The following is a 15,972-nucleotide window of genomic DNA, read 5'->3' on the forward strand; positions in this document are numbered from 1 at the left end:
CTGTAACACAGTTCCTAATGTCACTAGGTATACAAACAATATCGGAGGACTCTAATTCCTTGCCTGGCATGCTGATGTCTAGGAGAGGTTTGTATAGCCTTCACTCAACACATGGGGGCTACCGTGCGTTCTTTGGTCCCATGTGTTTCTAACTCTTTGTTAGAAAGCTTCCTATATTTGGAGCCTGTGTAGAAGATGGTGTCAGTAAAGGGCTGAGAGGTGCTGAGTGTCTACCCTGGCTCAGCCTTGCACCTTACCATGCCAGAGTGGGCACTCTAACTCTCTTCTGCCTGTAGGCGATGCCCCTTCTTCATGGGGCACTGAACCTGAGCACACTTTGTCTGAGTATAGTTATGTGGATTTATGAATTCAGTGACCAGCATCAGGGGCCAATAAACCATGACCCACCACCTATTTTTGTAAATAAGATTTTTCTTTCTTTCTTTCTTTCTTTCTTTCTTTCTTTCTTTCTTTCTTTCTTTCTTTCTTTCTTTCTTTCTTTCTTTCAATTATTTATTTATTGTGTATACAGTGTTCTGCCTGCATATGTCCCTGCAGGCCAAAGGAGGGAGCCAGATCTCATTACAGAGGGTTGTGAGCCACCATGTGGTTGCTGGGAATTGAACTCAGAACCTCTGGAAGAATAGCCAGTGTTCTTAACAGCTGAGCCATCTCTCCAGCCCCCTTCCTTCGTTCCTTCCTCTTCTTTCTTTTCTTTCTTTCTTTCTTTCTTTCTTTCTTTCTTTCTTTCTTTCTTTCTTTCTTTCTTTCTTGTCTGTATATCAATCCAGAAATCCTCCTGCCTCAGCCTCCTGAACGCTGAGATCACAGACACTTGAGCCACTGCGCCTGGCTGTAAATAAGATTTTCTCAGAACCCAGGCACACTCATTCCTTCTGTGATTCATCTGCTTTCTCGGTCTAACCTTCAGGAAGATGACTGTTAAGGAGACCAGATGGCGCAAAGCTGAAAATATTTGCTGTTTGGCTTTTTGTTTTTGTTAGAGAAAGGGTTTGCTCATCTCTGTGATAGGTTTAGACTGGGTAACTCACAGCGTACACACTGCTACCACTAGGCATTCTGGCTCACGCCTGTAACATTTTGTCTACGAAGGAGTTCAAGGTTGACCTGGAGCTACATAAAACACTCTGTCTCAACACCTCCTGCCCACTCACAAATATTATTACAAAAATAAATAAACAATTCTACTGAGGGCTGACAATAATATTAACATCGCTGTGGGGGAAAAAAAGGTCTGGAGGAATGGCTCATCAGGTAAGAGCACTTACTGCTCTTCCAGGGACCAGAGTTTGATTCCCAGTACCCAGTGAGATGGCTCACAACCACCTTCTTCTGGCCTTGAGGGGAACGCACATATATATGTACACTCACACAGACACATACACATATTCACATAAACAAAAAAAAATAAATCCTTAAAAAGGACAAGAAAATAGCAGGAACGAAACTCTCCCACCCAAAATACAAGCTATTTGTCAAATGAAACAATCGTTCTCTGACAAGGTCTGTTGAGTCATTTATGGTAGGAGAGAGAGAGAGAGAGAGAGAGAGAGAGAGAGAGAGAGAGAGAGAGAGAGAGAGAGAGGGAGGGAGAGAGAGCAGCAACAGTTCAGCTGAGATCCATTCGGATGAGAACTCAGGGGCTTCCAGTCTGAGGAAACAGGATCAGCTGAGGAACTGGCGAGGTGAGGAAGCTGTGGCTTGTTCTGGTTCTCTGATCTTCCAGCATTCACCCCAATACCTGGCTCCAGGTTTGTTTTTATTAATAAGACCTTATAAGATTCGTGCTACAGTTTTATAATCAAGTAGTCTTTTTAGAGTTTCCCATGAAGTAATTCATTTACTTCTCAAAACATCTCTAGGAGGTAGCCATTATATAATCATCCCCATTTTATAGATGAAGAAACTGAGGTATGGAGAGACTAAGTAATTTGCCCCAAGTTCTTCAACTAGCCAGTAAGGCATGGTGATACATGCCTTTAATCATAGAATTGGGGAGGTAGAGGCAGAAGGGTCAGAAGTTCCAGCCTCAGCTATATAGTAAGTCCACATTTTTTTTTAAATCCTCTCTAATGCTATCTGCCTGCTTTCAAGCCTTATTGAATCTTACACAGTAAATTCAGCTAATTTCTTCTGCCACTCAATGTCCTGGAAGCAAGAGTTCCAGGTCCCATTTTTCAGTATGGCTTGGGCGGAGAGATAGCAGTTTAGTGGGAGATGAGCGGGGCTTGGAAAAGCAGTTAAACCTCCTTCCCCTGTGCTGGTGTGTTGGTGTGTGTGTGTGTGTGTGTGTGTGTGTGTGTGTGTGTGTGCATGTGTGTGTCTGTGTGTGTGTGTGTGTGTGCATGTGTGTGTGTGTGTGTGTGTTTGATGTATGTGTGTGTGTGTGTGTGTGTCTGTGTGTGTGTGTGTGTGTCTGTGTGTGTGTGTGTGTGTGTGTGTGCATGTGTGTGTCTGTGTATGTGTGTTTGATGTATGTGTGTGTGTGTGTGTGTGTGTTTGATGTATGTGTGTATACTGTGAGTGTATGCATATGTATGTGTGCATGCGTTTACCTGTGAGTGATGGCGTATGTGTGTCACGGCACACTTTGGGAAGTCAGAGGACAGCCTTGGGTGCTGTTCCTTCTACTTCGAGACAGGGTCTCTGCTCCTCACCGCTGTCCCACGTGTAGCTAGAGTTTTCCCGCCTTGCCCACAGCAGGACAAATCTCTGTCACCTGCCAGTCCCACAGCCGCTCAGACCCGACCAAGTAAACAGAGACTTATATTGGTTACAAACTGTATGGCTGTGGCAGGCTTCTTGCTAACTGTTCTTACAGCTTAAATTAATCCATTTCTATAAATCTATACCTTGCCACATGGCTCGTGGCTTACCTGCATCTTCACAAGCTGTTTGTCATTGTGGCAGCTGGCAGTGTCTCTCTGACTCAGCCTTCCACTTCCCAGCTTTATTCTCCTCCTTGTCCCGCCTATACTTCCTGCCTAGCCACTGGCCAATCAGTGATTTATTTACTGACCAATCAGCAACACACTTGACAAACAGACCATCCCACAGCACCCACGAGCTCCTGAGGGTCCTCCTGTTCCCACCTCTTAGGAACACAGAGATACAGATGCACACTGCATTGCCTGGCAGTGGGGATTTGAACTCGGGTCCTTGTGCTTGAAGCATATGCATTACCTGCTGAGCCATCTCCTCAGCCCTCCCATCGTGATTCTTGGAAGGAATTTACACTTGGTCTTAGCCAAGAGATGAGAAGCAATATAGAATTTATAAGTTTACTTTGTTTTGTTAGCATCCTGGCCTCAAGGCACAACCCTCTCCACCCTGACACCCCACACGCCCGCCAAAAAAATAAGTAATTGACTAGTTAGCTAAGCATTGACTTAATTAGGACTTTGTTAGCATTAAGTGGTGACATCAGCTTTTTCATCATCATCATTATTATTTTTTAATTCTAAGTGATGCACTGAACGAACAGAGTTGGCCACAAGTAACCAAAATCAGCCACCAGGGCAGCTGGTACCAAGGGTTCCCTGAGCATCTCTTGCTCAGAGTACTGTGGAGAATAAAAGAAACAGGAGGTGAGGCAGGAAGAGTTTAACCCTGTAAGCAAACTATCACTTCCCTGCATCCAAAAGCCATACTGTTAAAAAACCAGGACAGGCATGTTCATGTTGTGAGCATAGTGGTTTGGGGTGGGTGGCCTGAATCTCATCACTAGCCACTAGCTGCTGGAAGCAAGCCAGTGTGCATCTCAGGACCTTGGCTTTCCCATAGGAAAATGAAGGGTTAAATAAAACTCCAAGAGCACCCGCAGCCTTGGATGCTGGAGAGCAGTTGTTTGTTGAAGGAAGCATGGTCCCAGGGCCTAGGACTTGTGTCTTTGGATGACTAAGACTGCAGAGAGAGGGAAATAATGTCTTCTCAAAGAACAGAGGTGGGTGGACAATCAGAAGCACATTCAGCTGACAGCTTGGATGTCTGTTCCATATGGGAGACCTTTTCCTGAAGAGGGATGGAGTGACTCATTATCTACCTGTAACCTGAACGAATAGTGCTATCCGATTTCCTTGCTTTGATCCCAGGCAGCCAGATTATCTTAATTTGGTTCTCAAGGTAGCTCCCCTAGACAAGAGAACAACCATGAGCTCCCAGACTACAGATGCAACGGAAATTGGCATGTACGTGTATGTGCATCACTCTCGTACTGTGCACAAAATTAGCTATGTGAAAAGTGAATGAAACGATATAAAATAGCATTTCAGTGAAAAGGAGAAGCAGTGTGGTGATATCATGTCGGTTGGGAGTTAGTCTCACAGGATCTGGTTAGCCTTTGAACCATTTGCTGTAAGCGCTTGTGAAGCCTGGTTGACTGGGGAGATGGAGACATTCTGAAGCTGCGAAGCTGAGAGAGATGTAAATCTCTAGCATGTCCTCGAGGCTGTCCTGTTTACACAGGTGTAGATGGGTAGCTTTTGGGAGAGGGATTGTTATTTTCCCTAGTCAGTTTGCTTAGGGACACTCAGAATGACTGGGAGATTTGTCCAGAGTTGTAGGGCCAGTAAAAATTTGAGTAGGTGTCACACCCAGGTGTTTGGCTCCAACTCTAATTCGAAACACTGCCACTCCCTCTGGGACCAAATTTCTTCTCCCATGCGGCAGACCGTCTCACGCATACATTCCTACCCCTTTACTCTGCAAGCTCCATGCCCCGTGGGACAAGAAGTGATCAGAAACAGGGACAGAAAAAAACTCAACGGTCTACTTGTTCTAGAGACCAGACAACCATTTCCCCTCCTGCTTCGAATGCTACTAGAACGGCAGCAGTGGTCTCTGGATGTCAGCTCTGTGCCTATAGTCATTCCGCTTCCCTTGGATTCTGCACCCAAGCTGAAGCCAACTGTGGCAGCTGTAGCAAGCTCCCATCCTGCTTACATGGAGTCTCTAGGTTGTCAGGTGTGCCCTCGGTTCCTGCTTCCTCCTTTTCTTGTTTGGTCTGGGTGGAAGGGAGCTGTGCACTAAGATACCCCGCCAAGAGCAGCACTGCCTAACCCTCCCCACCCCCACCCCCACCCCCACCTCCACCTCCACCCCCACCCCCACCCGGCTCCTGGTGTCATAGTTACTAGAGCTGCAGTCTCAGCTTACCAGAGGGAGGGCAGGCAGTCACCTTCTGTGTCGTGACTGGCAGCGAGGGCACTTTGTGTCCTCCATAGACCTTGTTATCTGGCTGGGGTATTCTAGAGGTCGGGAAAAGATGAACCGTCCCCATTCCTGCATCTCCTTTTGCTGGATGTATTTCGCTGCTTCTGGACTCAGGGGTGAGAGTCTAGTGCCATGCTCCATACGGACGCCTCTAGAGCCTTTTCTTTGGTAGGAGATGGGGTAGGGTCAGAAAGACAGGAGAGCAGATGTGAGTACACACAGAGACGTGTTCATACCTCTTTCTGACTCCTGATGATTGGAGTAGATAGGACCAGCCAGAAAAAGAACTCATCCACTCAATCCAAACTTGTCCCTAGCTAATGTGGAGACATCCACCATTTCGATCCCCACGATGTTCTTGTTTTGAAATGCTGATCAGAGTCCTTTCTTTGAGCAGCTGTAGAAACGGCAGATGGAAAATACGCTCAGAAATTGTTTAACGATCTCTTTGAAGATTACTCCAATGCCCTGCGTCCGGTAGAAGATACGGACACAGTCCTGAATGTCACACTGCAGATCACACTTTCTCAGATCAAGGATATGGTGAGTAACAGTTGATGACGACACTTTGGAAAGAGGATTACAGCGAAAACAAGCATTTGCTTCTAAAGGGAGTGTCTTGAGGGGACCTTGGGAGAGAGTGTCGTGGGCAGTTCTGGGTACCAGCTTGCAGGAGGAAAAAGAGCCCGGAAGAGGAAGCTTTCTACTGAATAAGTCAGTTCATTAATATCTAATGTCACTAATGTTGCTATCACCTACAGTTCTGGCCACAAACACTAACAGACTAAGGTAGTCAAAAGAAACAGTGTTGCATGTGGTACCATTCTATTCATGAGTGTCCAAAATAGGTCTGTCCATTCAGACAGAAAACAGCATGGGTTGCCAGGGGCTTGGGGAGGGGCCAGTGACTGCTTAATGGTTATGGGATTTCTTTCAGGTGTGATGAAAATGTGCTTGGGTCAGATAATTGAGAGGATGATACAGTGTGGTAAGTTACTGGAAGCCACTGACAATTATAAAATGGCTAAAATGGAGCTTTTTTATATTTTATTTTAATTATTTGTATGTGTGTGCCTGTGTATGTGTTTGTGCATATTGGCCTGCAGAGACCAGAAGAGGGCATCAGATCCCCTGGAGCTAGAATTGCAGGCAGAAGGGGGCTGCCTGACGTGGGTGCTGGGAACTGAACTCAGGTCCCCTGAAAGAACAGTACACACATTCTACTCCAGTCTCCTAAAATAGTACTTTGATGTTATGTGGATTTAATCACAATTTAAAACAAAGAAAGGTGGTGTTTTAAGATGACATGGCTGATTTCCTGCATATAAATATTTAATTGCACAGCATTATGAGATTTGAATGATGTTTTCTTTCGCACATGGTAGATATTTTCCAACTCCTGGCTCAAGTGTATCGTTAGCTGATCCATTTTCAGAGAAAATTGAGCAGTTGGTTCATGGAAAGATATAAAGTCTTAAATACCTGTCTCTTCTACATTCTGCACACTATATCAAGGAGATATTAGATGCAGCCTTGATAATCAATCAACCAGATAGAGTTTTGAAAGGTCTCATTTGTGGGTTGGAAATAGACAGGCATTCTTAAGATTCCTGTTATCAAGAATAAGTTGTCCCAAAGCTGAAAGTGTGAACTGGATAAAGTGACATCTGGATTCATTGCTTAGGATGAGAGAAATCAGATTCTGACAGCCTACCTGTGGATCCGCCAAACCTGGCACGACGCATATCTGACATGGGACCGAGATCAGTATGATGGGCTGGACTCCATCAGGATCCCCAGCGACCTGGTGTGGAGGCCGGACATCGTCCTGTACAACAAGTAAGTACGGTTCCGACCCGATGATTCCCTGCGATCAACCTACTGATTTAGTAGGAGTTTAAACATGATGTCAAGGGGACATTTAAAACACACATGGAGCATCAATCTGCGTTCCTGGTCCAAATCTCCTAAAAGCCTAGCGTTGGAAGGAGGCTGTCAAATTTTATATTCTTCCTTTCAGGTGCAGAATTGGAGACAGTGTTAGTCTTCTAAGGAATAAGCTATAAGCACAGACTTGAAGGAGAGACTCTGGTCAGCTCACGCTTTTGGAGGCTGGAGGATGAACGCGTCAGTGGGCTGCCAGCAGGAACCTGTTCCGTGCCTCTCCCCAGCTCTGGCGTTTGCTGTCCTCTGTGTCCCCTCAGCTGTAGAAGCATCTCTTGATCTTTGCCTTCGTCTTCACAGGGGGTTCTCCGTCTGTGTGTCCTGTCCCTGAATCCCCTTGTGAGTAGACGTGGTACAGACTGAGGCGGCCACCCTGCTCCAGCATGAGCTACATCTTTACTCACTGTATCTACCATAACTCTTCTCCTCTTCCCTCTTTCCCTCTCTTCCTCCCTCTTACATGGTTTTGGTTGTTGGTTGTTCCTTAGTTCTTTTTTTGTTTTGTTTTTTTTGTGACAGGATTTCTCGGTGTAACTGCCCTGGCTGTCCTGGATCTCGCTCTGTAGCCCAGGCTGGCCTCAAACTCACAGAGATCCACTTGCCTCTGCCTCCCACATGCTAGGATTAAAAGCGTGCACCACCACCGCCTGGCTGATCCTCTGTTTTTAAAGACAGGATCTTGCTGTTTTGCTCAGCTGTCCTGGATCTGGCAATCTTTCTGCCTCAGCCTCCCAAATTTACTACTATTCCAACTTAGCTCTGTTTTTACGTAAGGTCGCATTTTGGGATGCTAGAGAAGCTGGGACTCCAGTGTGAGAATTTCTGGAGATACAGTTTAACCTGCTCACAGTCCGAAGATTAGGTGCCAGAAATGTTACTAAGATTAGATAGGATGGGCCACCTAGAACCTGCCCTGTGGGTTTCAGACCATAGAGTGGAGGGAGGATGGAATCTTGGAACTATTTTGGCTCCTTTTCTCAGAACAAGGGCCCTTGTGAACGTGGGTCCAGTTCATGTTTCTCAAACTATGAAGTATACTTGAGACCACCTGCCGATCTCGACAAAACCCAGATTCGAATTCAGTAGATGTAGGGTGGGCCTGCAGATCTGCATTTCTACAAGCTCCAGAGGGCTCTGGATGCTGCTGGCCAGAAGGAGCCAGATCTCTTGCCCCAATTCAAGCTCAATGTCTCCATCTCCTGGCTGTTGTCACAGGACCGCCTCTCTCTCTCTCTCTCTCTCTCTCTCTCTCTCTCTCTCTCTCTCTCTCTCTCTTTATTCTGGAACCTGAGCTCCTGTGGGTTGAGAGGGGTTCTTCGGTTGTTCAGATAAAAATGAAGGCTACTGGGGGAGGGCTCCTTGGGCAGAGCCTCTTGGTGGTCATGAAGATTCCTTAAGGAAGCAACGGTCCTGTGTGGCAGCCTTGGGTTTACTCATTCCTTGCTCAGAGCCCTCCCAAAGGTCATAACCTGCTGTCCATTCCTCATTTTAAGTGACCAGGGGAATGTTCCACACACCCTCCAAGCAAGCTAACATTTAAGAATCTACCCTGTCTCCCCCTCCTCTCCCTACCCTTCTCCCTCCCTCCCACCCTCTCTCCAAGATGAGTTACGGATCCATTACCACTTTCATCCACAAAGTGAGATCTGAGAATTCAGTTGACATAGATGATCTCTCAGCATTTTCTGTAGGTTCTACCAACTCTCCCCGGGGAACAAACAGGCCTCTCCCCACTCTCTTGGTTCGGTTGGGCACCAGGGTGACCAGTACTACCAAAATGCTTCTTTGCAAGCTTACACATCACTAAGTTAAACCCGCACCAGCGCTGTGTACTAGAGAAGCAAGCTGTGTGCTCCTGAGCTCATGCTGACTGTGCCTCTGCCCTGTAATGGGGGGGGGGGGCACGGCGGCGGGGGGGGGGGGGAGAGGGGGGGAGACTAACTCCCTAAAGAAAATAGAGTTTTCATACCTAGAAATAGCAGGGGCAGATGTTGATAAAATAAGAGAAGACATCCTGAGAATTAGTGAACATCTGTAATATTGTGGATGAATGGTTTTTTTTCCTGTGTTTTCCAAATGAACACACTCACCTCCGATGGCAGCGATGAAACCAGACACTCAGACTTTAGCGCTGACAGACTCCCTTCTTTGTGGATGTTCAGATCATGGGTAGCATTGATTCGGGCTGGAAGGAACCCAGCAGAGACGTTTAATGGAAGATGGTAAGGGAAGTGGTCCAGACCAGTGGCAGGAGGTGGAGGAGAGAGAAGGAAGCCTTGGAAGTGATTCCAAACTCACGTGCCAGAGGGACCGCGAGACAGGGGGCTCGCTGCCAAGGATGCCAGAGTGACAGACACAGGGGTAAGTCAGCAAGGCTCCTTAAGTGCCTGTCCTTGTCCCCATCTGCTCTCCAGGGCTGACGACGAGTCCTCGGAACCCGTGAACACCAATGTGGTCCTGCGGTACGACGGTCTCATCACCTGGGATTCGCCAGCCATCACCAAAAGCTCCTGTGTGGTGGATGTCACCTATTTCCCCTTCGACAGCCAACAGTGCAACCTGACCTTCGGCTCCTGGACCTACAATGGCAACCAGGTGGACATATTCAATGCCCTGGACAGCGGCGATCTCTCTGACTTCATTGAAGACGTGGAATGGGAGGTCTACGGCATGCCTGCCGTGAAGAATGTCATCTCCTACGGCTGCTGCTCGGAGCCGTACCCAGATGTGACCTTCACGCTCCTGCTGAAGAGGAGGTCCTCCTTCTACATCGTCAACCTCCTCATCCCTTGTGTGCTCATCTCGTTCCTGGCTCCTCTGAGCTTTTATCTCCCCGCGGCCTCTGGGGAGAAGGTCTCTCTGGGAGTGACCATCCTATTGGCCATGACTGTGTTTCAGCTAATGGTGGCGGAGATCATGCCAGCCTCAGAAAACGTGCCTCTGATAGGTGAGTGCGTGCCCGCAGCTTAGCTTTGTAGCAGCCCGGGATGGTGTGTATGCCTCAGACGGAAGCGACTGGCCTGATGCGCTCACGAAATTCACTCGGTGCCTACGGATGGCATCTTGGCCTCTAGGTGTGGTTGTTGGAGTTAAATGGGTCTCACGGTCTCCAGGTTTACAAAGGAACAACTGTTTATTTTGTAGTTATCTATTTTTGGTTTTTGAGACAGAGTTTCATAGTGGGTAGCCCAGGCTGGCCTCAAACTTGTTATTTAGCCAAGAAAGAACTGGACCTTTTGGTCTCCCCCCATCTCCACCTCCCGAGCTCTGGGATTGCAGATAATGTTCCACCAAACCGTTTCCTTGGTGCTGGGGATCAAACCTGGGGCTTCGTACATGCTGGACAAGCGTCTGCTGATTGAACTCCAGCTGCAGCTTAACAGCGACCTCTGCTCTCTGTTCACAGTTCTAGGTCTTTCTTCTCAAAAGGAAGCATGGCAACTGTGACAGGAAGCTGAGCTGGACATCAAGTCAGACACCTACTCTGTACCACAGAGCTCCCCTCCCCCACTGATTAGAGCAGAGGTGCCTGTACCCAAAGGGTTTGCTTTATCAATCTTTTCTAAAATTAAATGCTTCATTTTTAAAATCTAAATAATAATAGTAATAATAATAATAATAATAATAATAATAATAATAATAATAATAATGTGTTAGCAACATTGGCCAGGATTTGGGAATCTGATCCTTCTAAAGCAGAACACATTTTCTTTTATTTTGGTTGTGATCCTAGCCTTTCTCTCCAGCCCACAGACTCCATTTTCAACAGTCTGCAGTAATGTAACCTGCCTCCAAGGGTTGAAGAGGAGGCTGAGGCAACCATGCCTGCTTCCCTACCTACGTCGTTCTGAGTCCCCTCCACCACCTTTAACACCTCCTGCCCCTGCCACCGAGGAGACCCTCCAATCCAACACCACCTCGACTTGCTGTTATCACAGATGCTCACTGGGACCCAAAGTCCACCTAAGTCTTAGTTCCTTAAGATAAGGCACAGGAGAAGTTCCAGAACTCGGGGGCTAGAGAACAATAGTCACCGGATACTGTGTTCCTTCTCTACAGAATTCCCTTACCAATATTCAGACGGTGATGTGTTGGTTTTTATGGAGACATCTTCCTCTTTAATTTTTGTTTTTTTGGGGAACAGGGTCTCATGTGGCCCAGGCTCGCTTGGAATTGATCCTGTAGCTGAGGCTGGCCTTGAATTTCTGATCCTTCTGCCTCCACCTTCCACATACTGGGATTGGCACTACCACACTGAGGTATTTTTCCCTTTTATGTCTCTTTGAGAAGACACAGACACACATACACACACAGAGAGACATACATACACACATACACACACACAGAGACACACATACACACACACAGACACACACACACACACACACACACACACACTCACATTTTCCTCCTAAAATAAACATAGGTTTTCTTCTCCACTAATAAAGGTATAGGTATCTTGTATCCTAGTACTTTTATTACTTCTCTGGAGACAGAAATGAGTGACACTGGTTAGGCATGGTGACAGGTGACAGCACTCAGGGGTGGAAGGAGGAAGATTGGGAGTTCAAGGCCTGCCTCAACTACACAATACCCCATCTTAAACAAAACCCCAAACCAAGCCAGAAATGATAACTCTGTCTGAAGTGGGATCATTGACAGGTCCCCCTCTTTTCCTTAGCAGTGACATTCAATCACTAGTTGACAAGTTTCTAAGGAGAGATGACTCACACGAATTTGGGGAGCGTTAATCGTTTCTATGGTAATGTGGGATTTGTCTTTTTAGAATGGTGTATGCATGGATTTTTGAGAACGTTTGTTAGACACCATAGTGTTTTATTTGCAGCACCTGTGAAGTGTGCTCCCTGCCTCCGGCTCTCATTGTTCCGGAGACAGCATCTCACCACGCCACCCGGCTACCCTTGGACTTGGATTTTCATTCCTCCTGCCTTAGCTTCTCAAGCGCTGGGAGCCACCATACTTAGCTTTGGGCTCCCAATCTCTCTCTCTCTGCCCTCTTCTCCATCCCATCCTGGCCTTGGAGCTTGAACCCAGGACCTCATGCATGTTAGGCAAGAGCCACGGCCTCAGCTCTTTTGTTCTCACAGTACGCAAACATGTTTACATTTTCTGGATGACAAGTAGCATTTCGTGCATGTTTCTGGCCCGTAGTCCTTTTCTAGGTAATCTGGAGTTTTTAATAAATAATAAGTGGATGTTAAACATTATTATGAATGCCCTTCTGGGATGGATAGCTGTGCTGAGGCATCCTAACCTTAGAACAAGACCGTTTTTTGCTTCAGGTCAAGCTGGACTGAGATCAAGGCTGCTGCTGCTTCCAAGCAGAACATCAGGAAGAATTAATCATAACAAGCCATGGCTGCAAACTCTGGGCACTGGTTTAGAGTTGGAGATGGGAGGTCACACTGAGCCATTTCCGACTCAGGGCAAGGCCAGAATTACCACAAGGCCAGGCTGTCACTAACCATAATAAACCTGGGACTCCACGACACTGAACACTGCCTGACGGTCCCTGCAACTCCCCACCACATAAAAGCCGCCCCTAGCCCGCCTCTGCAGCTTCTCAGTCAGTCTTGCCTGATACAGCTTTATCACAGGCTACCAAACAAACTCCATTCTGTTTTCTGTCTTTAGCAAATTCATTCACAGCTCCTTTGTCACAGGCCTGCCAATGCTGTCCGAGGCAAGGCAATTACCAAGCGTCTCGTCTCCATTTGTAAGATAACTGTGAGAGTTTCCTCTTTTACCCCATTAAGGGGTAATGGGCTTTCTGTATCGAATTTTGGATTCCTCAACGAGAGCCTCCTTTTCCATGATATATCAAGACACTCTGGGGAGCAGGGATATATGTCAGTGGAAGAGCCCTTGTCGGACATGCAGCAAGCCCTGAATTCAATCCCGAGTGCTGAAAAATAAATGAATAGACACTATGGGAGCCAGGCAGTGGTGGCGCACACCTTTAATCCCAGCACTCGGGAGGCAGAGGCAGGCGAATCTCTGTGAGTTCGAGGCCAGCCTGGTCTGCAGAGTGAGTTTCAGGACAGCCAGGGCTACACAGAGAAACCCTGTCAGGGTGGGGGTTGAGGGGGAGCCTGGAGGGATGGTTCAAAGGTTAACAGCACTGGCTGCTCAGAGATCCTGAGTTCAATTCCCAGAAACCATATGGTGCCTCACAACCATCTATAATGAGATCTGGTGCCCTCTTCTGGCAGGCAGGCAGGCAGAGCACTGTATACATAGTAAATAAGTAAATCTTAAAAAAAAAAAAAAAAGACACCACGGAGAGGAGGGTATAGCTCAGTTTGTAGAGCACTTGCCTAAGCATGAACAAGCACCTCATGAACCCAGGTATGGTGATGCATGCCGGGAATCCCCAGCACTTAAGAGGTAGAGGCTTGAGGATTAGAAATTCATGATCAACTTGCCTGGGACTGACAAGAGAGTCTATCTGAAAAGAAAAATGATAAATAAATAAAAAGACATTTTAAAATTCCATTACAAAAAACTTTTCCAAGTATGTCTGTAAGAGAGATGAGTCACTATTTCTTTTCTCACTGTGTTCTAGGATTAAGTTGGCTCCTGCCTCTTAAGGCTCTCTTCCTCTGCTCTCCCCATGAGTGGCCTTCTTAAAGATTCACCAATTTTCTTACCAATTTTCTTACTCTCTTTCTTTTTGGCGAGGGTCTCTTTCTACATTGTGCAGGCTAACCTTCACCTCCTGGGCACAAGCATCCACCTCCACCACCCGCCCCCCTAGAAGCTGAGATTGCAGCTGTCAATCACCTTGGGGTGAGGGCGGGCTGGGGGTGGGTGCTCATGTCCAGGCACTCCCATTCGGGGTCATGCTGTGGCAAGAGCAGGCCCTCTCCCCATTTTGCTCTCCGGCTCACTGCATTGAGGCAGGGGCTCTCCCTTAAGTGAGGTGTCAGTTTCAGCTAGGCTGGCCGGTCAGTGAGGTTGGGGCTCTACCTGCCACTGCCCACCAGTGCTGGGGTCATAGGCACAAAGAGCCACAGTTGGCTTTTTACCTGAATGCTGGAGACTCAAACTCAGGTCCTCACACTTGCACAGCAGGTGGTCTTGCCCACGGAGCCATCTCCTCATCCTTCGGCTCTAATTGCTAGTTTGTTTGTTTGTTTTTGTTATTGTTGTTCAATATTTATTTCATGAATTTGTACCCTTCCCAAGTCTTTCCTTTTTTCCCCCTTTTCAGGAATGTTTAAATGCCTTATGTAATCAAATCGCATTCAAAGTCAGTGGCGTGCCAGGCGGGTGGTGGTGGCGCATGCCTTTAATCCCAGCACTCGGGAGGCAGAGGCAGGCGGATCTTTGTGAGTTCAAGGCCAGCCTGGGCTACAGAGTGAGATCCAGGAAAGGTGCAAAGCTACAGAGAGAAACCCTGTCTTGAAAAACAAACAAACAATAATAACAACAACAACAAAAAAAAAACCCAAATCAGTGGCATGGTGTCTCCTTTCTTAGACAGTAGTAGTTGGGTTCCATAACAACGAGGCCTGGAGGTATTCTAAGAAGGAGTCTAAGGCCATTCGTTGCTGGTTTGTGGAGATGTTTGTTCACATCCCGGTAAACATTTGTGAACCTTTTAAACTAGAGTCAAGGATGGTACTGAGTACTTTGCAGGTTTCATTTATGCTACACCTCACTATATTGTAAGGTGGACAATATTATTATACTTGTTTTATAGAGCGTGAAGCTGGAGTTGGACAGGATTTTAGGCTTATTTCTGAGTTTGGTGGGTGACGACGCTGGACTTGAGATTCGAAAGTCTCCACTGGTGGCCACTAGGGTAGACGAGTTTCTTAGGAAAAGTATTTGTTTCTTTTTCGTCAAATATGAAGAGAATATGAAATTGAACTTAGCTGGTCCCACTGTCATTCCAGGTAAATACTACATAGCCACCATGGCCCTGATCACGGCCTCCACAGCCCTTACCATCATGGTGATGAATATCCACTTCTGCGGGGCCGAGGCTCGGCCAGTGCCACACTGGGCTAAGGTGGTCATCCTGAAATACATGTCCAGGATCTTGTTTGTCTACGATGTGGGTGAGAGCTGCCTCAGCCCCCGCCGCAGCCAGGAGCCAGAACAAATCACGAAGGTTTATAGCACACTCCCGGGGTCCAACCTGAAAACATCCAGACACAAAGACCTTTCCAGAAAGAAGGAAAGGGGCAAACTCTTAAAGAATGACCTGGGGTGCCAGGGTGGGACGCCCCAGAACACTGATAGTTCCTGTGCACGTTATGAAGGACTGACGAGAAATATCGAGTACATCGCCAAGTGTCTCAAAGACCACAGGGCCACCCACTCCAAGGGCAGCGAGTGGAGGAAGGTGGCCAAAGTCATAGACCGGTTTTTCATGTGGGTTTTTTTTGCTATGGTGTTTGTCATGACCATTTTGATCATAGCAAGGGCAGATTAGGGGAAGAAAGAAGGAGCGGGTCGGTTGGCACTAGATCTTTGGGAACAATCAATAAAATTCCCCCGTGACCTGTTCCAATGTTTGAGTCCAGTTGCTATTCATATATAATTTAGGAATATGTTGTGTATGCTTTTATTTTTAACTTCAGTCAATATCCTAGCTCTGTGTCAGGTTAAATTCGGCAGGAGAGCCAAGCTTTCAAGGGTAAGAAGAAGGAAATGGAGACGGACCCTTTTCAGAGCCTCCCATAATGGTGAATGGTGGGCCTCAAATTGACCTAATTCTTTATCTCTTTATCTTTGCAGACAATGAAACAGCGCATTTTGGCTTAG

At 47.0% G+C, this 15,972-nt stretch overlaps 1 protein-coding gene across 1 annotated transcript; it reads left to right on the plus strand.

The window, feature by feature from the left end:
• Positions 1-5,284: 5,284 nt before the first annotated feature.
• Chrna9 (cholinergic receptor nicotinic alpha 9 subunit) lies at positions 5,285-15,640 on the plus strand. Its single transcript, XM_059275114.1, has 5 exons — positions 5,285-5,348; positions 5,630-5,775; positions 6,917-7,071; positions 9,591-10,123; positions 15,099-15,640. The coding sequence occupies exons 1-5, from the start codon at positions 5,285-5,287 to the stop codon at positions 15,638-15,640; spliced, it is 1,440 nt and encodes a 479-aa protein (XP_059131097.1).
• Positions 15,641-15,972: the final 332 nt, after the last annotated feature.

The sequence above is a fragment of the Peromyscus eremicus genome, chromosome 10 (genome assembly GCF_949786415.1).
Source record: "Peromyscus eremicus chromosome 10, PerEre_H2_v1, whole genome shotgun sequence".
In the NCBI taxonomy this organism is placed as follows: Eukaryota; Metazoa; Chordata; class Mammalia; order Rodentia; family Cricetidae; genus Peromyscus; species Peromyscus eremicus.